This window comes from Rhodnius prolixus, unplaced genomic scaffold, assembly GCF_049639745.1.
Source record: "Rhodnius prolixus isolate KJV_2025 unplaced genomic scaffold, Rpr scaffold_4, whole genome shotgun sequence".
Classification (NCBI taxonomy): Eukaryota; Metazoa; Arthropoda; class Insecta; order Hemiptera; family Reduviidae; genus Rhodnius; species Rhodnius prolixus.
The window spans coordinates 31,301,428-31,323,749 of NW_027411614.1; the positions used below are offsets into that span (position 1 = coordinate 31,301,428).

The 22,322-nt window shown below is 32.5% G+C and overlaps 1 protein-coding gene across 1 annotated transcript; it reads left to right on the top strand.

The window, feature by feature from the left end:
• The first annotated feature begins 129 nt into the window (after positions 1–129).
• On the top strand, positions 130–21,849 carry Cse1 (chromosome segregation 1). The gene is made up of 19 exons (XM_074131281.1): positions 130–364; positions 564–709; positions 1,464–1,656; positions 1,786–1,931; positions 2,021–2,221; positions 2,300–2,467; positions 4,043–4,172; positions 4,302–4,465; positions 8,965–9,148; positions 9,492–9,687; positions 14,731–14,834; positions 14,915–15,071; positions 15,574–15,665; positions 15,749–15,951; positions 16,084–16,181; positions 17,492–17,659; positions 17,967–18,113; positions 18,243–18,406; positions 21,606–21,849. The coding sequence occupies exons 1-19, from the start codon at positions 280–282 to the stop codon at positions 21,689–21,691; spliced, it is 2,832 nt and encodes a 943-aa protein (XP_073987382.1). The 5' UTR covers positions 130–279; the 3' UTR covers positions 21,692–21,849.
• Positions 21,850–22,322: the final 473 nt, after the last annotated feature.

Genomic DNA, 22,322 nt, shown 5'->3' on the forward strand with positions numbered 1-22,322 from the left:
TGATAACTTCAATTTTCAGTCATTATTTATTAAAACATTGTGCCTAAAATCTTTAAGTGATTTTGATTGCTTTCATTTCTTAAGAGTTTAAATGATTTTAGAGTCTGAATTTGACATACTGATTTCGCGGTTATTCTATTTTGAGGTTCGGTTATGTCGAGTTGAAAGTTAACCTCTAGCCAGTGATCTCCACACTCTGTTGTGGAGTTGAAAACAAACGAAGATATAACTCTTTTGCGTCTACAATTTAGTTTATTTCTAAGAGCTTTAAATTAGAATATGGAGATTACTGAAGAAAACTTGAGAATATTATCGAATTATTTAAGTCAAACCTTAAGTCCAGATCCAAACATCCGAAGACCATGTAAGTTTGTAATTCTAATTATTACGTTTTGTTAGCATTGAAAACATAAGAGACGAAATTTGCCTCATTTCTACAATTTTACAGTATTCCTTTAAACAATGTAACAATATTACTGTCCTACATGACAGCTGTATGAGGGTTGATCATATCAACTGTTGCTTAGTTGCTGCCATAAATAATAAACTTAATTTTCTCCTAGCTGAGAAGTTTCTCATAACAGTCGAAGGAAATAAGAATTATCCGATCCTACTGCTACAGCTAATTAACAGTGAAGCCATAGAATTAACTATTAGAGTAGCTGGAGCCGTCAATTTCAAAAATTATGTGAAGAGAAACTGGGCAGTGGTTAGTAACTATATTGTCATTTTAAACTTACATTATTTTTCCAGGTACTTTCTTGACAGTTGTAAAATAAAAATTAGAAAAGTAGCTCTCTAATTACTTTCGTAGTGTTTATTGCAAACTTTAACATGTGTGTGACATTTAAAAATACATATACGTATTAAAAGAGGGCTGAATCCTATTTATTTTTACAATAATAGCCTCTGCTAAGCCAGTGTAATCTTGGAAAGATCAATGAGGTAAATCATTTTGTAAGACTAAGATACCGGAGACACAAGATTCCTAAATAAGTGTCAAGTCCGGTTCTTCCTCCGGGAATATTTTTCAGTAGCTGCTTTTATTAATATTTTATGGATTTTTTCCATTGGTTTGACATTGCTTTTAATATTTTGATAATTTGTATTAAAAAAAAAGAAATCAATAGCTAGTTCTGTAATCAGATACAACAATAGGTAAGTGTAAGATATTTTTTGGGAGGAATTCCGAACTTCTTGCGAATTCATGATGAATCAAACAGTAAAGTTAGAAGAAATTTGTCCCAGTTACAGAAAACAAGCGTAATATAATGGATAAATCTGTTGATATTCGTCATAGTAGATCCAACAACCCAATCAACACACTAGAAGATGTTTGAAATTACATTATAGTACCCAACACTATTCGTATGGAACTGCAGAGAGCTCTCAACATCGACTTTTAAAGTATGATTTTTGATGATGTGTTATTAGCTTTGTTTATAGACAAGAAACTTTTTCAGGAAGAAGGAGGTGAAGATAAAATACATGAGGAAGACCGTGTAAAAGTTAAAGCTCTTATAGTTGATAGCATGTTAGTTGCACCAGCTCTTATTCAGAAACAACTATCTGACGCCGTTTCAATCATAGGAAAGTCAGACTTTCCAAGTAAATGGCCTGGACTTTTGCAGAATATGGTAGAGAAATTCGCCACAGGTATAACTTATTGGTTTACTCCAAAAACTCATGAAGTAAAATTAACGACAATATTCTGGTTTCAGTGAAGATAAAAAATTGGTTTTTCATACTTTAGGTATGTTTATTTATCATATACCTACTTTTTAGGTGACTTTCATGTAATCAATGGTATATTGCATACGGCACATTCTATTTTCAAGAGATACCGATACGAGTTTAAAGGTCAAGCTCTTTGGGAAGAAATTAAATTTGTTTTGGATACATTTGCTAAACCATTAACAGACTTATTAGTCGTCAGTTGAACTTTATTATTACTGTATACTTGTAATACAGCAAGGTAAGCAACCATTAAATGCTTTATGAGTGTTTACAATTTTTACAGGCTACCCACGGATTATGTGCAACTCATGCAAACAATCCTGAAGCGTTGAGAGTGATATATTCTTCATTATTGCTTATATGCAAAATATTTTATTCCCTCAATTTTCAAGATTTACCAGAATTTTTTGAAGATAATATGAATACATGGATGACGTTGTTCCATTCTTTATTAACAACTGATGTACCCTGTCTAGCATCAGATGTAAGATTAAATCCTTTATTTTACTGAGATATTGACCTTGGACGATTGATTGTTTTGATTAAACCAATTTTATTACAGAATGATCATAAGCCGGGTTTAATGGAACAGTTGAGATCACAGATTTGTTTCAATTTAGGATTGTATGCTCAGAAGTATGATGAAGAATTCAGGCCATTCTTGCCCGACTTTGTCACAGATATATGGAATCTTCTGGTTTCCACTGGTTTGGAGGCAAAATATGATTTAGTAAGTTTTTATTTTTTATTCAAAAGGAAAGTTTGCTGTGTTATGTGCTTTTATTTAAATATCAATAATTAACCAGGAATTCGCGATTGAGTTAATGGATACCATTTACTTATAACCTTTACTATCAACAACTTAATGAATGCCCTCTTAGGCTGGAAACATAGTGGAGCGGCGGGCAAAGCGGCGATGATAGCTGCTTCAGATCAAAGAGAGCGACGAGCAGCGAGCAAAGATTCGCATGCACATAGTGACGAGTTTAGTCGCGTTCTCCTTTTGACAAAACAAGATGGTTGGTCACTTGTACCAACAACTTCGGGAGCATTCTGGCAAGTTTCATGCGTATTTTCGAATGTCTATATCAACATTTGATTACATACTAGCCCAGTGTAACCCCATTAATCCTAGCAGTTACTTTAAGGTTAGAAAAAAATAAACAAAACCAAAATAGAAATATATACAGATATAAAGAAATTAGTCAATTAAAAAACATTAATTTTATTAAATCACTACTCCATTATTTGCCGTAAATTAATGTTATTCATCTGAAAAATTGGAGTAGTACGACGCTACAGAAGAAGGATTGGAGAATTCGTTCTGATCAGAAGTAGTAGGACGTGAAAATGTAATTTAATTTTGCCTAGTATTTAGATGAAAGTTAGCATTAAGGGATTGAGAACCAAATTAAATGTAGCAAAAAAGTACCTGAATTCTCCATTAACTACTAATTGTTATATAATTTTAACTATTAATTATTAATTGTTAAAAACTATTGTAGCTTCGCAAATACTGTGGTCCCACAGAGGTTTCTTTAAACAAACTAAACCAATAAATGTATCAATATCCATAACCTTTGAAAAATAACCTTTACAAATTGAGCGCAATAAGAGCAAAGAAATCAAACATGTCATAACGCTTTGCTCTACTCTCTATAGATAGCGTTGCTCTATCATCGCTTTGCTCTCCACTATGCGCGGTCCCATATGTTTACTTGGGTTTGATTTCGCCGCTTTGCTCGCCGCTCCACTATGTTTCCAGCCTTAGACGACCAGCATTGTCTATCTGTAGCAGTTTCAATTACATTTTTTTTCTGTACGATAAACTCAAGTTTTAATCTCTGGTTGGAAATCCGAAAAAAATCGAAGTACTTGTTGCCATTGAACTTCTTACAGCCCACACTTGTTGCATCCCACTAAAGTTTAACATCCAAGCTCTCACTTTTCTTAGTGAAAATTGTTGAGTTCACCGAAGTTGAAACTGGATTTCAGTGGCCTTTTGATTCCAAACTAAATAAAAGTTTCAACAAGGGATCCAATAATTGGCTGTGAGAATTCTTATTACAGGCAAATCGTAAAGGAATTTGTATGGAACATTTGTAACAAAACAATAATTGATCTGTTTTTTGTTGTTGTTGTAAAATTACCTATTCTGATGGGCCCCTTTAGTATCTAGTATTTAATTTTAATTTTAGGTTGTTCATTTTTCTTTTTTTTAAACTGATTATTAGATTAAGTGTAATAAAACTTTAATTTAAAACATAATTCTAAAGTATGATTCATAGTTTAAAATGTGTTTCAGTTGGTAAGCAATGCATTACAATTTTTATCTACGGTAGCAGAAAGGGATCATTATAGAAATTTATTTCAAAATCCGAATGTGTTATCAAACATTTGTGAAAAAGTTATTATACCAAATGTAAATTTTAGAGGTAAATCTTAAAGCCATTCAATTTTAATCATGATTTAGTACTAAATTTGGAAGTAAACATTTGCTTTTTAATGCATGATTTATTGTTGAATAATTATTTTACTGAAGAAACTGTTACTTTCCTTTGCAGAAATAGATGAAGAACTTTTTGAAGATAATCCTGAAGAGTACATGCGCCGAGATATAGAAGGTGCAGATGTTGATACAAGAAGGCGAGCAGCTTGTGATCTAGTTAAAGTTCTCGCACAACATTTTGATGAACAAGTTTCACAGATATTCAGCCAGTTTGTGCTGGTATGTTGAATTAAAATTATTATTTAGTTTTAAAAATCTTAGAATGTTCTTTCACTTGTATATCCCACTTTTAAATAGTTGACGTATACTATTTGCTCTCTCTCACTCTCTAGCAGCGCGATAACCTAGTTAGTTGAGATTAGGCCTGCAGGATAATTGCTGCACTCGTTCCTAAATTGATTAAATTAATGGTATTTGGGAATAACGTCCACCAGATTGTTTGTTAGCTCTCTACTGGACCTGTTTGGAGAATTTTGCACTTTGTTTGTTATTAACGATCAAACAAGATGAAGGGATGGGAGAATTGTCTTGAGCTTGAAGAGTAAGGAGTAAGTTAGTAAGCCTGGTTGTCAAACTCGTTTAAATATCTTTTACTTTTTCCGTCATGGCACGCATGTTTGCCGTGTCTCTGACCGATTCCGGACTTTCAATCATAATCAGAAATAGATAATCAGATTAGTGTACAGTTAACAAGCAGTTTAATGGAGGATGGCAACGTAAGTGACGTCGACATCTTTACACCAAACTCTCTAATGATGGATGTCTGAAACCGGCAGAGACATAATAAGCATGCTACAACGGATAAAACCAAACATTATCTGGTACGTGCGGACCTAACCAAATTTGCGATTCAATATAAATGAGACAATAGAAAGCACGCTTGTAATTGTCAAATAATCCGCATTTCTAAAAAAAAAAGAAATTGTGGATTGATATTTCTCCAATTCATGTATGATTGATTTTGTTTTCTAATTTAATTTACTATTTCTGGCTATCTAGTCCACCGTGCTACCAACTGAGCTAATCACTTTCCTGAAAATGCTTATTACGTACGAAAATGATCCAAAATTATATTTGTAGGATTTAGTGAGTTTCCCCGCATAGTGAACGGATTTTTTGCATTCTTGCAGGTTACCAGGTAGTTTTGTAAGGAAGTTGTATTCAGTGTCCGTTTTTTAAAGACATTTGAATTTTGATAATGCAGAAAAGTTTTAAAAAAATTAAGATTCTAAAGTCCAATAATAATTTTTGTTTGTTTAATTGTCATTTTAGCGTCGTAGACTAGAATGTTACTATAGATTAAAACTGTCCGGTAGGACAGTTGTATAAGGGTTGATCATCAAAAACTGCACGAAAAAGCGTAACGTTGAAAAACACCCAACTTTGACAATTTTTTTCTCCTCTTCTATAAAAGATAAAATTCCCAAATTTTCTTTAAATTATAGGGCAAATCCTCCTTTTTGACTGTAATTTTTTCGCAACAACCCAGATTTGATAGATTTTGAGAAAAAGGATGCTGAAAATGAGCAAAAACGGCATTTTCAAAAATGTTCTTGTTGTTGTTGTTACTTTTTTTGTAAACAACGTAGCGCCTAAAAGCGTGAACCGATTTTCATGAATGAGGTATCATTCGAGTCGGAATGTTATGTAGATATGCCTTTTGAGGGTCTCGACGCTGTACATGGAATGGGAGAGGAGTTAGCCCCATTTATGTAAGGCCCCCTCCAAAATTATTATCATTAATTACTCTGTAAATCTTAGCCCGATTTTGATAAAATTTCGTAGGATGACAGGGTTAGGGCTCCCCTACGTAACATTAAAGCGACGATCTGCTCTTACACTTGTTAAGGGGAAGTATAGCAATCGTTTCAAATTATCGAAACGTGAACCGATTTTCATGAATGAAGTGTCATTCGAATCGAAATTTTGTACAGATTTGCACTTTAAAAGTCTCGACGCTGTGCCTCATAAGGAGGGGAGTTTGCCCCACCCAAATAAGGCCCTTTCTAAAACTATTATTACCAATAATAATTTCTATAACGCTTAGTCCGATTTTGATAAAATTTAGCAAGAAGAAGTGGTTAAAGCTCCTCTACGTGGCTGTGAAGTGCCATCATGCTCTTACACCTACTAAGAGGAAGTACTGCAATCGTTAAAATTATCAATGAGTGAACTGATTTACATCAATGAATTGTCGTTCGATTCAATATCTTTGCCTCTTTGCCTTTTAGGGAGAAGTACTGTAATCGCAGTTTATTTTTCTTACTCCTCTTAAAGGGAAGTACTGAAATCGCAGTTTAATTTTGCTATTTACGTACAAATTACCTTCCTATTTTATTCAAAACGCTTTCTCAAAAAAAAATTGTTATTGAGGATGGTTTGGGGACCGCAACTATAATCATTCTTTAAAAAGATCTGTCCAGTGGTAGTTACTCCGACTTAACACCTTTTCAGGTTATAATGAAAAAATTAAATTTATTATTCCCAATTTTAATAAAATCTGTAAAGCAGATATGTAACTTTGCAAAACATACAAAAAAGAAAATCTATCCAAAAGGTACAAAAATCTCTTTAACAAAAACTTACAGTTTAAAATGTTAAGTATAAGGGTTGATTAAACGCCAAAAGGTACACAAATCAGCATGTACCCAACATTTCATTAATACTTCATTGATATTATTTTAAGTAATTTTACTACATTAATTTTCATTAATATTTTTTTGAATTTATTAGATGTTTCACAGACCCTTATGCTGGCCAGTTCATTCATTTTCTTTTTCTTTTCTTTTATGATTTAAGTCGCGTCAACATCAAGGTTATTGGCGCCCGGAGCTTTTTTCAGTGCACTGCCGGCCTCCGGACAGTGTTCTCTCGTTACAGACAACTCTGTCCATCACCCGGACAGTGAGCTGTAAGAAGCTCTTAGAAAGAGAAAATCTAAGGGTCATCAGCTGGATTCGAACCCGGAACCTCCACGTGGGAATCCAATATGCTAACCGCATAGCTAATCCCTTCCCTTTGTTCATTCATAATATTTTATTTTTTTGTTATAATTATGATAAAATGTATATTATATTTTCGTAATTAAATAGGTACTTTATTTTAGCTTTATTCCAAATTATTCTTCTGATTTATCTTTATTATGCTCTTTATTCTGAATAGTCACATATATCGTATGTATGTACATGCATGTTAAAGTAAAAAAAGACAAAGGCAGAGTCGGCTACTATTTAAATTTGAATCACGGATTTAAAACAATATTTCAGTCTAGAATTCGTCTTTCCGAAGTATTTGTGAGCACAAATAACGCGTAGGTAATATCAAGTAAATTATTCAACAATAATTATTCATTTCTCAATTGTAATTTAATGTAGTCCCTCTAATTTTACTTGTAGTAAAATACTGGAATAATTAGTTAGCTGTCATAAAAATATGCATATCTTATTTATCTTATTACAGTCAATCTAAGTTAAATGGTGTTCTACTTGAACAAATATTTTGTAGATTAAAATGGCCAGCATAAGGGTCTGTGAAACATCTAATAAATTCAAAAAAATATTAATGAAAATTAATGTAGTAAAATTACTTAAAATAATATCAATGAAGTATTAATGAAATGTTGGGTACATGCTGATTTGTGTACCTTTTGGCGTTTAATCAACCCTTATACTTAACATTTTAAACTGTAAGTTTTTGTTAAAGAGATATTTATAGGAAGGGAGCATCAAAATTTGTACGAAACGTTTTAGATGGAAGGGATTTTTGGTTTTTGGCCTTCAGTACGCGCAGATTAACGATTATTATGGTGTTTGGGATAGATTTAATAAAACTGTTGATAATAAAACTGTTGCTTCAAATGATACTAGACTGGTTTTTGTAAATATCAGCTGTAAATTTGTAGGTAGTTCGAAATGGTTTTCTATTTTGGCTTTCCAAAGTATGTCACGGCCTTTACTCCTTTGAGACATGCTAAAATTGGTGGTTTGAATCCAGATTCCTCTCCATATGTGCACTGTTTATCGTAGAGGACCCCAATGTGGAATAGGTGACCCAAGTTATTCCAAAGTGCCGTTATGGTTCAACCGTAAACGGACTATAGTTGTATAGAATGTTCTATTTGCATTTGCAAGAGGCATACCGTGGTTTGACTGGAATAAAGGGTTGAATCACAAAGCAAAAACGAGCTTTAAAGAATTTGGATCTGTTGTATTCTTCTTGCAACAGAAATTAGTTGTTTCATAAAACTACATCTGATGGAAGGTATTGTAAATGAATGTTAAAGTAAAGGTGTACATGTTGTTTGATAATAAGTACGATTTATTGTCACGTATCATTTAGATAGTGTGCAGCGTTCATTCTTTTCAGTTTTATATATGTAGAATGCAATTTAATTTATTGTGAATGAAAATTTCAAGTTATCGAACGATGTTCGTGGATAGGATTGGAATTCAATGCTGTAAAATGGTGAGAGAGTGATTTGACGGTGAGTTAAAGTGACATTTTAGGAGTTTTATAAGTGAATTTAGACACCATTTTTTGAACGATTTTTCCAAAGAAAGAAAGGAGAGGCTATGAATATTTAAATTAATGGTCTTTTTAAATTAGTTTTAAATTCTGATTTTTAATAAAATTCTCCCTGTAGGTTTAATCATAATAAACACAAAAATGAACGGAGAAACGATTTAAAAACTGTTATAATTTCCTTTTTTATGTTTCAGGCAATGTTGAATGAGTACTCAGTGGATAATAACAAATGGAGGCAGAAAGATACTGCTTTGTATATTGTTACTTGTTTGGCAGAAAGAGGGAGTACCACTAAACATGGCGTTACAAAGACTTGTGCAATGGTTCCTTTAGATGATTTTGCTAAAAGTCATATTTTACCGGAATTAGAAAAGGATGGTCAGTGATTATTATTATTATTTTTTTAATTATTTAAGGCGCGTCAACATCTAAGGTTATTGGCGCCCGGAGCTTTTTTCAGTGCACTGCCGGCCTCCGGACAATGTTCTCTCGTTACAGACAACACTGTCCATCACCGGACAGTGAGCTGTAAGAAGCTCCTAGGAAGAGAAAATCTAAGGTCAGCAGCTGGATTCGAACCCGGGACCTCCGCGTGGGAGTCCAGTTTGCTAACCTCATAGCTAATCCCTTCCCTTATTATTATTATTTTATAATAATTTCTTCCAATTTTACTTTACATCAACTTAAAATAATTTGAAACTTTTTTTTTGGTTCTGTTTAGTGAACGTGCTCCCAGTAATAAAAGCAGACGCCATAAAGTATCTAATAAAATTTAGAAGCGTGTTGCCCCCACAAATTTTAATTGCTAGTCTACAAAATATAATAAGGCATATTGTTGCTGATAATATTGTTGTTCGTAGCTATGCAGCTTGTACTATTGAAAAGATGTTGGTTGTTAGACATGACGCAGTACTACTGTAGGTATTTTTTTTTTTTTTAATTTTGCAAATTTTATATTAAATTCATGTGTGTTTTAAAAAATTTTGGTGTCACTTTAATTTTATTTCATGTAATGATTTGATTTTGATTTAATATTACCTATTAACCAAGATTTGCAAAGACATCTGTGGACCAATCATAACAAAGTTTTCTTAATCTTCAAGTTTTTCATCTCTTCTTTAGATCAAGTGTTATCTTTTGATGTTATCCTCTTTCATCTAAACTCAGGCCTGTTATGTACTAAAACTTTCCAAATAACTAGTGGAGTGACATGTGAATGTTATTAGGTATGTTTGTATACGAGAGTTACCTTCATACTTCATATTTAATTATATTTCATTTTTTTTTTTTTGTTTATTAGAAAAACAACTGTTTGCATTTCTTGTAAAATTCGTGGTAATTATTTTAGAAGTGCATGGAAATACTCAAGCCTTGATAACTTCTCTAGTCATATCTTCAATCCTTGAGTATTTTACCGATTAAGAAGAGTATTATTGGTCTGTGGAGTGGGTCGAAAGCTTCAGTCACCTCAGAATGGCAACTCACTTTTCCCTTTGAAGACTAATGTGAAGAGTAAGCGATTGTACCATCCATACTTCCACAAGTCACAATGATTTATCCATCGAGTTTAGTTTTTATCCATCAGTTTTTGATTAGTAGTGGTTCAACTTTAATCGAATTAAGTTATTAAATTAATCAAAAAAAATTGTTATAAGTAACAATCTGATTTCTGCCACCCCAGTTGCTATCTTACTACTTTCCCAAGCGAGGTCCAATAGGAGAAGTGAATAATTGGATCATCCACTTCCAATTCTTAATTAATTATTCATTAAGTTTATCCATCATAAATTGGATAAATTATCATTCAACATAGACAATTCAAGTTATGAATGAAATTAAAATTATTTCTTTGGGGTAACGAACGATTTTTTTTTCTATTTCTTAAGTTAAATTACTAACGTCTAACTTCTATCGTCACAATGTTCAGATTTAATGAAATTTAGCTCAAATACCGGGAACTTCTATCTCTATATGGAAGTTTTCATATGGTGTCGTATGAGTGTGCTCATTAGATTTATTCTAAAATAGTTCCATTAGAATATATTGTGTAATTTAAGTAACTACTATTCAGTAAAATATCCTGTGTACATGAAAACCTAACTACATAGGTAGTGGTAAGAAAAAGTCGTGTGAGTGTGGTCATTAGATTTATTCTAAAATAGTTTCATTAGAATGTATTGTGCAATTCAAGGTAACCACTATTCGGTAAAAATTCTAGTTTACAAGAAAACTCAACTGCATAGATAGTGGTAAGAGAAAGTCGTGTGAGTGTGCTCATTAGATTTATTCTAAAATAGTTTCATTAGAATGTATTGTGCAATTCAAGGTAACCACTATTCGGTAAAAATTCTAGTTTACAAGAAAACTCAACTGCATAGATAGTGGTAAGAGAAAGTCGTGTGAGTGTGCTCATTAGATTTATTCTAAAATAGTTGCATTAGAATATATTGTGTAATTTAAGTAACTACTATTTAGTAAAATATCCAGTGTACATGAAAACCTAACTACATAGGTAGTGGTAAGAAAAAGTCGTGTGAGTGTGGTCATTAGATTTATTCTAAAATAGTTTCATTAGAATGTATTGTGCAATTCAAGGTAACCACTATTCGGTAAAAATTCTAGTTTACAAGAAAACTCAACTGCATAGATAGTGGTAAGAGAAAGTCGTGTGAGTGTGCTCATTAGATTTATTCTAAAATAGTTGCATTAGAATATATTGTGTAATTTAAGTAACTACTATTCAGTAAAATATCCTGTGTACATGAAAACCTAACTACATAGGTAGTGGTAAGAAAAAGTCGTGTGAGTGTGGTCATTAGATTTATTCTAAAATAGTTTCATTAGAATGTATTGTGCAATTCAAGGTAACCACTATTCGGTAAAAATTCTAGTTTACAAGAAAACTCAACTGCATAGATAGTGGTAAGAGAAAGTCGTGTGAGTGTGCTCATTAGATTTATTCTAAAATAGTTTCATTAGAATGTATTGTGCAATTCAAGGTAACCACTATTCGGTAAAAATTCTAGTTTACAAGAAAACTCAACTGCATAGATAGTGGTAAGAGAAAGTCGTGTGAGTGTGCTCATTAGATTTATTCTAAAATAGTTGCATTAGAATATATTGTGTAATTTAAGTAACTACTATTTAGTAAAATATGCAGTGTACATGAAAACCTAACTACATAGGTAGTGGTAAGAAAAAGTCGTGTGAGTGTGGTCATTAGATTTATTCTAAAATAGTTTCATTAGAATGTATTGTGCAATTCAAGGTAACCACTATTCGGTAAAAATTCTAGTTTACAAGAAAACTCAACTGCATAGATAGTGGTAAGAGAAAGTCGTGTGAGTGTGCTCATTAGATTTATTCTAAAATAGTTGCATTAGAATATATTGTGTAATTTAAGTAACTACTATTTAGTAAAATATCCAGTGTACATGAAAACCTAACTACATAGGTAGTGGTAAGAGAAAGTCGTGTGAGTGTGCTCATTAGATTTATTCTAAAATAGTTGCATTAGAATGTATTGTGCAATTCAAGGTAACCACTATTCGGTAAAAATTCTAGTTTACAAGAAAACTCAACTGCATAGATAGTGGTAAGAGAAAGTCGTGTGAGTGTGCTCATTAGATTTATTCTAAAATAGTTGCATTAGAATATATTGTGTAATTTAAGTAACTACTATTTAGTAAAATATCCAGTGTACATGAAAACCTAACTACATAGGTAGTGGTAAGAGAAAGTCGTGTGAGTGTGCTCATTAGATTTATTCTAAAATAGTTTCATTAGAATGTATTGTGCAATTCAAGGTAACCACTATTCGGTAAAAATTCTAGTTTACAAGAAAACTCAACTGCATAGATAGTGGTAAGAGAAAGTCGTGTGAGTGTGCTCATTAGATTTATTCTAAAATAGTTGCATTAGAATATATTGTGTAATTTAAGTAACTACTATTTAGTAAAATATCCAGTGTACATGAAAACCTAACTACATAGGTAGTGGTAAGAGAAAGTCGTGTGAGTGTGCTCATTAGATTTATTCTAAAATAGTTTCATTAGAATGTATTGTGCAATTCAAGGTAACCACTATTCGGTAAAAATTCTAGTTTACAAGAAAACTCAACTGCATAGATAGTGGTAAGAGAAAGTCGTGTGAGTGTGCTCATTAGATTTATTCTAAAATAGTTGCATTAGAATATATTGTGTAATTTAAGTAACTACTATTTAGTAAAATATCCAGTGTACATGAAAACCTAACTACATAGGTAGTGGTAAGAGAAAGTCGTGTGAGTGTGCTCATTAGATTTATTCTAAAATAGTTGCATTAGAATGTATTGTGCAATTCAAGGTAACCACTATTCGGTAAAAATTCTAGTTTACAAGAAAACCCAACTACATAGGTAGTGGTAAGAGAAAGTCGTGTGAGTGTGCTCATTAGATTTATTCTAAAATAGTTTCATTAGAATGTATTGTGCAATTCAAGGTAATCACTATTCGGTAAAAATTCTAGTTTACAAGAAAACCCAACTACATACATATGTATTACTAAAAAAGAAAAAAGTCGTGTGAGTGTGATTTAATCTTAGAAAATATGACTGATTGGTACGCTGTGTGTCTAGCAACCCGATCTATTTGGGCAGCACCCTTTGTTTTGCAAATATTTGCATTAAAATGTTTCTCTCTCTCTCTCTAGGATATTAAGTTAATAATCCTGGTCAACTTGAGCCGACAATTGCTGACTAAAACCGATCGCATTCGGCTTGTTAGAAATATGAATGTAAGAAAGTCGTGTGAGTGTGCACATAAGATGTTAAATATTAAATAAGAAATTAAATAAGTTAATAATAATCAACTAAGCCGAAGATTACCGACAAAAACCGATCGCATTCGGCTTGTTAAAGAGAAAAGAGAGAGAATAGTGATAAAAAAATCACGGCTAAGGCCGGTTGGGTTACAGGACCAGTAATTCCTAGAATCGCGGTTCTCTAACCCATCTTGCCTTGATGCCATAGGTTTGGCCTGAGTTTTCTCATCTATAGTGAGTTTATCCACTATATCTCAGGAACCGATAATCGCAGACGTTTCAAATTTGATATTTAGTTCAATTGACACCATGGGAAGCGACGATAAATTTTTGGTCAAAATAGCTCCACCGGAAGTACCACTTTGCTGAATAGATTTTTCACTTTTTCAACTTTTTCTCAAAAACTACTTCTTGGATTTTCTTCAAACTTGGTATAATTATAGCCCACAAATAGTTCTATAACTTTTATAGGAAACATTTTTCTGGAATACTTCGATTAAGGGCACTTTTGGGGAGGGGGTGCTTGACAGTCCGGTAGATGCCAGTTCGCTGTAATATATGGACTTCCTCTTAATGGTAGACTGCCTTTTACTGAACAATTATTTTGTATATGAAAATGGCCAGCATGGTCTGTGACATCTAATAAATTCTAAACAATATTTTTTCACGTTTCTGTAGAACTGAAATTACGATCTGAAGTATGAATGAAATATTGGGTGCTTGCTGATTTGTGTACCTTTTACTTGTTAGTAAAAGCTTAAGCTCACCCTTATACTTAACTTTTTAAACTGTAAGTTTTTGTTAAGAAGGTTTTTGTACCTTTTGGATAGTTCTAATTATTGTTTCATAGTCCATTTAGGTACATTATTTACACATAATCCATCTACAACTTAATTAATATCGAATTGAATGGTTGAGTGCCTACTTCTTTGGTTTAAACCTTGTTCTCAGTAAATATTGATTTAAGTGGAGTATAATCTCCCCTATGGTGCCATGCTTCCTTTAATAGTATATTTTGAAGACAGCTGCGCTTAATTTTCAAGATAATTTAATAGCAGTTAGAGTATGTCATCTTTTCACCAGAATTTTTGTTTCGAAAACCGCTATGAAACCAAGTTTCCAAAAGAGGAAGTTAGTCCAATTTCTTTCTTATTTTTCAGAATAACCGAACAAACATTATCACCACTTGCAGGGGATCTGTTAAAATCACTTTTCCATTCGCTTACACTCACTGGGTCGGAAGAAAATGAATACACCATGAAAGGTAAATAATTCTCTTAGTTCTATTACGTGTTCTTTTTATTATGTAATCAATTGCACTTTATACAATAATTTATGTTACAGCTATAATGAGAAGTTTTTCTACTCTACAAGAGTCTGTAGTACCTTATTTAGCTGAACTACTTCCAACGCTGACACAGAAACTTGCAGCCGTCTCTAAAAATCCAACCAAACCTCATTTCAACCATTATCTTTTCGAAACAATCACACTTTCTATTCGGTAAGTGAACTACTCCAAACACTTGCTTGTCTGGAGTCGTTAAGCTGGAGCGATAAATGTCATTAAAAACTAAAGCAGCCACACAGCACCAAGAGAAAAATTTCGTAACGTATTATCAGATTTTTCCCTAGTTTGCACGTAGGCCAGATCTCACTTGTAGCGGCTGCTCATACGGATAGGTTTCAACTTAACGTGCCTTCACACTTGAAATACTTCTTATAAAAGGATATTTTCATACTGTGAAATTGTTTCATCGAAAAGTGTACACCCCAACTTCATCCAAAATTAAAATACAAAAATGGTACCAATACAAGCTCGAAGAATACTCTACTGAAGTATTTGCTATTTAACAGATAGTGGTACTCTCTATATATGTATTTATATATTAGTTCTTATATGCTAATGAAGTAAACGGTTCTATCATCATTTAGAACTGGAATATATAAATATAAAATGCTCCGACTAAATTAAGTTAAAATAATTTTTTGTTTTACTTTTTAAGAATTGTTTGCAAAAAAAATCCGGGAGCAGTGGTTAACTTTGAAGAAGCTTTATTTCCTATTTTCCAAACAATTTTACAGCAGGATGTTCAGGGTAAGCAATTTCTAAAGGTGTCTTAGAATTCGTGAGTGTGTCAAAAGACTTCCAAGTTAATGAATCAATTATTATTTTCACAGAGTTTGTACCTTATGTAATGCAAGTGTTATCGTTAATGTTGGAACATCATCCCGACATATCACCAGCTTACATAGCTCTATATCCTTGTCTATTAGCGCCTGGTTTATGGGAACGTCACTCAAATGTTAGAGCTTTAGCACAACTATTAAGAGCCTATGTTCGTAATGCCGATGCTACTCAGTTTCAAACAACGGTTAAAGTTGTAAGCTATTTATTATTATTGATTAATGAGTTGAGGTTTTTCTTTTGGATACTGCAATTGAAAAATTGAAAAACAAATATGAATAATAATTTGTGATTTGATGAAATTTTATTTGAACAATTTTTGTTCTAGAATGGACTTTTAGGTGTATTCCAAAAACTGATAGCTACCCGTTCAAATGATCATGAAGGATTTAATCTAATACAGTGCATGATGGAATGCTGCCCAAGGTATGTTTTCTCCATTTGCTTCAGACACTTCAACCATGTTTATTATTGTAGAATTCTTTCATAATTTAGATTATTATTGCTGTTTAACTACTTTTTTAACATAGAATTATATTTTTCACACACTTGCATGTTTTTATTGTTTCGTGTGGATTTAAGTGGATCTTACCTGTTTCGGATTTTCATCCAACATCAGTGTGTAGAGAATTTTTATTCTCACAATGTTTCTGTTGTATACTACACTTGTTGGCTGCAAGAGTATGTACAAATGTTTAATAAGTGTCAGAATCATAGTTGAAGAAAAAGTCTGTACACTAAACGGAATTTAAACACTGATTATATGATAAATAATGTCTACGTTTGTAACGGGATAGAATAAATATTACTAATATCCAATAATTTAGAATTGTAGGAAGCATCAATAGGATATCAGTAATTTGCAAGTTCTGTGGATGCTGAACAAATTTCAAGCTTCATTCAAGTTCACTAATTTGAGTACATTTCGAAGGGCGTGCTTGTTCCTCCAGTCTAAAAACAAATGCCTATTTTTTCGTACTTCTATTTTGGGTATAAATTTTGTAAAATGGTTATCGAAATTGTCAATTTTAACAAAGTCATTCAAGTAAATACAAAGATAAAGTTGAGATAATGGTGTTTTACAAAAGACTAGTAGATAAGAGTAGATTAGATTGAGAGTTTATTGGTTTTACTTGTTGTCAGACATTACGGACTACTCAGGATACTTTTTGATCCTGAAGATACACAACAAACACTTACTTTACAATAAATTACTTCGACCAATATGGGTCGAAGAGCAGAATTGTGGGGCTCCGCCAAATCTTCCAACATCCAACCTATACAATCCTTCCAGTCCAAAATCCTTCGCAGAATTGTTAACGCACCTTACTATGACTCCAATCTTGAATTCATAACCTTGAAGTCCCCTATTGCATTCATTTATATTTTAATATACTGATTGCATTCATTTACATCTGCCTATAAACGGGAACTTTGCCGAAACGATTGAACGGGTTTTTAGCACCCATTTTTTTTTTAAGGTTGCACCAGAGAAAAACCTATAAGTTTTTATATTATTAAGAACCTAATAAGTGAACTAACTTAAATAAAAATTTGAAGCTGGAAAAAAACATTGTGAATTCTTACATGAATAATCCTCATTAATTGTGACACATCTAACATGAATACAAACAATAATTTAGAAGGAATAGTTCTACGTTAAAAGTTTTTTTTGTTTTCATTTTTTCATAAGTGAGATTTTTGTTGTCTTTCTTAATTTTTTTTTTTTTTTTCAGCCATGAATTAGAACCTTTTATGAAGCAAATATTTTTGCTTCTATTTCAAAGACTGAGCTCTAGTAAGACTACAAAATATGTAAAAGGAATTCTAGTTTTCTTTTGTTTTTATATTTTGAAATATGGGGCAAATAATTTTATAGAAATGGTGGATTCTATTCAACCAATGTAAGTTTTTAGAAATATTTCATTACCTATCGTCATTATTATTATTTAACTTAACTGACTAAAAGAGATAGATATTCTTATTGAAATCAGTAAAATGAAATTAAAATAATTTCACATTGAATTTCAGTTAGAATTCACATTTTCTTAGTCTACGACCACGGATCTTATGTGAAATTATTCAATATTTGAGTTTTGGACAATTATTTGAGTGATTATTGTGCAGTGAAGTATAATATGTATTATCTCGTATCAAGAGATAACTTTGATTCTGCGTTTAATATTAATAAGGTATAAATGTTTTTTTCAGGATGTTTTCTATGATAGTTGATAGATTATTTGAACCTGATGCACAAAAAATATCTGGAAAAATTGAAAGAAAAATTGCTATTGCTGGTCTTATCAAATTATTGTCAGAATCGAAGCATCTGAAGGAAGGAACCTATTCACAATATTGGTAATCTCTAAGTTCAGATTTTTTTTTTTTTAAACAATTAATATAGAAAATATATATGTATTTAAATTGGGGTCGGATGTTGTTCAAGTGGTCAAGTTTCTTGTTATATTTTGTGTACTCTTTTAACAGGAATGTGCTTACAAGAATATTAATAAATATGTTAGAATCACCTGTAGATGAAACAATTAATCCTGAAGAGGATTTGATAATCGATGTAGAAAATATGCCAGGTTATGAAGGCACATTCAACAAACTTATATACGCCAATAAAATAGAGCATGATCCTGTGAAAGGTGGGTTTAATTCACATTTCAAATTAACTTGTTTATTTAACTTTAGAAACTAATTATTATGTGCATGTTTATCAACGTCTGATTAGATATTTTCACAAATTTGTGACGTTTGATCAAGCATAACCATACTTACATATTGCAACGCAACGTCATTATCCTAGTCAATAACTCCTTTACCAAATATTGTTTGTCAGCGTAATGGGAGGTGGGACTTTTTTGTTTTCTTACCTTTGATGAAATCTTGACTTCTTTTTCAGCCCACTCTTTTAAAAGGTATTCCATCTCTCTTGCCTTGTTCCCATTTATTCTGGGATATCTCGGTCTCGTTCCAAATAATCGACTTATAATTTATAAAAACTTCTGGTAAACGATTTTCATTGATTCTTGAGAGGTAGTTGAACCAACGTTTGCTTAAATTAACATATTCATTTTCGTACAGGTGATTCAGATATTTGAAATTTCGATCTTGCTCGACCGCCATTTATTTCTTCCACTTAGGGTGCGTTCCACTTGGCGACCACAACGACCACGACCACGACCGCGATTTTGGCCGTTCCACTTGCTTGTGAGCGTTGCGATCGAAAACCCAAGTGGAACGGACTGTGGGCGTTTTAACCGTTCATGTAAACATTACATATGGCGGCCTCGAAAATAAGTTAGAAGCTTGAAGAGGTTATTTTTTAATTTAAACCCCATTTATAAGCAAATTTATAATAAATTTTATTAATTATTGGTAAAGCTGACTTATATTAAAAGAATATATATAATTCAATTTTTTATATTGCATTTTGGAGTATTTATAAAATTTACGTTTAAATAAAATTAAAGTGTCTTTTGTGGCAACAGTTGGATATTTATTAATAATGCTTTAGAAAGTTCTTTATCTAGTTCCGATTAGAGTGGAATGCAATTTTACAAAATCGCAATGATAAAAAGCGAAAACTTAGGCCACGTATTATTAGCTATCAGAGTAATTGATCTTTATTCAGATGAAGAATTTAAAAGTTATTTCAGGTAAATGATCTTGTGTTATTCAGTGATTTAGTATGTAAAGGAATAAGTAATTATTTATTTATTTATTTTTTGTAGACTTTCGAGAAACACATTCTATTATTTACATGAAATAATACTTTCATTTACATGAGATAATTTTTTCGGTCGCCATATTTTGTTTTAAAAATTGCGCCAACTCTAAACGCCCACTTCGACCCAGCTTTTAAGGTGGGGCGTTGTGGTCGTTGTGTGGGCGAAAATAATGACGTCATTAGTGACGTTTTCGCCGCGACCACAACGACCGCGGTCGCCAAGTGGAACGCCTGAAAGTATGTTTTGGTCGTTGTGGTCGCCAAGTGGAACGCACCCTTAGTATTTTTCTTTTCTTCCTGAGCTGTTCATACTCAGTGATTTTGAGGTTAACTTTTCTTATTCTATTATTGAGTTTTCCAGAATAATGCAGGATTTTATGTTTTCTTTAAAATACCTCTCCAAATAGTAAACTGTTTGTTTGTTGGACTTTTGACTTTTATTAATGTAAACACTTATTAATCCTCTTTCAAACAAAAATATTTGTTTACCTCTGTAACATTTTGCTACTTGGAAATAGTTCAGTCTTTACTAAGATGTCACAGCGTGATTTTCGCCTAATTTTGATTTACGAGTTCAAACTCGGCCGAAACGAGGCGCAAACGGCCAGAAATATCAACGATGTCTGGGGCGAAGGCAGTATAAGTGAGTGCACTGTTCAACGGTGGTTCCAGAGATTTCAAGAGGGAGACTTGAACCTTGAAGACAAAGAAGGCTGTGGAAGAAGTTCTGCCCTTGATGATGTGATGTTCTCCGAGCTTTGGTGGAAGAAAATCCCAGAACAACCGTTCGAGAACTGGCAGGGAAACTCGAAGTCAGCAAATCAACCGTCGATGACCATCTCAAGGCGATTGGGAAGGTGAAAAAGCTTGAAAGTTTGAGTTCCTCACACATTAAACGACGCCAAAAAGATCAGCGGTATGAATATGTGCTACGCTTCTTTGCCGAAACAACAGCAATCATTGTCTGTCCAGAATTGTGACTTGCGATGAAAAGTGGATCCTCTACGACAACAGCAGACGCTTCGGGCAGTGGCTTAACAAAGGAGAAGCAGCACGACATTTTCCAAAGCCCTCAAATCATAAAAAAAGGTGATGGTTACTGTTTAATGGGCTTCATTTGGTCTGATTCATTACAGCTTCTTGAATCCTGGCGAAAACATCAATGCCGAATCATATTGTAACCAAATTGACGTAATGCATCAGAAATTGGCCATAATGAAGCCATCTTTAGTCAATCGAAAGGGGCCCATTCAGTTGCATGACTACGCTCGGCTACATGTCTCACGTTTGACTTCCCGGCAATTGTTGGAGCTTGGCTTTGAGACTCTGCCACACCCGCCCTACTCACTGGAGACCTCTCGCCTACTGATTACCATTTTTTTAGACACCTATTTACAAGGACCGCTATTTGCAAGATAAAAAATTTATTGACGAAAGAACAGTAGAAAATGCGTTTTCTGAAATTATAAATTCTAAGGATACCAAATTCTATTCAGAGGTGTGGAAAAGTTACCCACACGTTAGCAGAAATGTTTAGAAAGTAATGGGGGCTATTTTGATTAATAAAAACAGTTATAAATTATTAATTTTTATTTGTTTTCTTTTAAAACCATAATCCTGCATTATTTTCCGGACAATCCAATATTTATTTTCCCCTTCAGCGCAGATGTTTTGGAATAGCTTAAGTCTCACACCATTAACTTTAAAAACCTCATCACATTTTTCTAAATTCATTACAGTCGTATTTCAAGGTTTTCGATGTTTTGATCTTGTTCTTTTTGAAGAATACTAAGGTTAATCATCTTATTTATTTATGTGAAAGCAATCAGAAAACACAACCCTAACATTCTAATCAGATGTTCCAGCTTAGTTTTGCTCTTATAGTTTTTGTAGTGCTAAGTTAAGTGCTGCACCGACTTGAAAATTAGTTGAGTTTGACTGCAGTCAGTGATAATTGAAAATATGTTAAAGAATTGTTAAAACCTCTATTATTTTAATGACCTGATTAAAACGTAACTACATTTTGTTAAAATACTTTTTATTCTTGGTCTACAAAAATTACTAATAAGTGATAAATTAATATGTTTATTTTTATATATTTTTCTTTGTTTCAGCCTTGTCCAACTTTGAAGTTAGTGACAAACTATTCAGTTCATTAACTCCGCCACAAGTGGTTCATTTAAAATCTATACTACAGTAAATCTAATATTTTTATTACATTGTAAATATTTATGCATTTAGTAAAAATACTGTTACGTTTAAAAATGAGTGAATATTTCCAATTTCTTATGCTCATATTTTTTTAGTGATTTCATTTTTCTTCATATACGCCTCGACCAAAAAAAAAAAAAAATAAAACCCTACTTGTTTAAGCTATATTTAATAACTTCCTTTTATTGAATTTATTTCGTTTTTCATTTATCAAACCGTTACCATTAATCACAAAACTTGTTATTTACTTCTGAGAAAAATGATTAAAAATCTAGTTACATTTCTTAACCTTGGGTCTGTCGTTAAAGAAGTAGCGAATTGATCTTTACATCTGGAAGGCTCATTAGTTGTACACGTTACGTGAAGGGTTCTTATTTGAATCGTTTTTAAATTTGGCATTAGTACAGTTACTTCCAAAATCTACACAATAGGAAGATATAAATTCTATTTGAACTTTCCTTTAACAATTGCATAGAAGGGGATGTCCCAGCCGTATTCAATAGGGTTTATGGTTAGGGTATCGAGTTGGCTATCCCATACTGCTTGCTCCATGGATTTGTGAGTATATTAAATAACGTTCTGTACAAAATTACCATTCAAAAGAAGTTGAAATCGGCAAT

Bases quoted from the DNA above. Each gene is read 5' to 3' on its own strand.
- Cse1 (XM_074131281.1), top strand. From the start codon at position 280: ATGGAGATTACTGAAGAAAACTTGAGAATATTATCGAATTATTTAAGT. The intron at 365-563 runs GTAAGTTTGTAA...ATTTTCTCCTAG, and splicing joins TCCAAACATCCGAAGACCAT to CTGAGAAGTTTCTCATAACA. The intron at 18,114-18,242 runs GTAATCTCTAAG...CTCTTTTAACAG, and splicing joins GGAACCTATTCACAATATTG to GAATGTGCTTACAAGAATAT.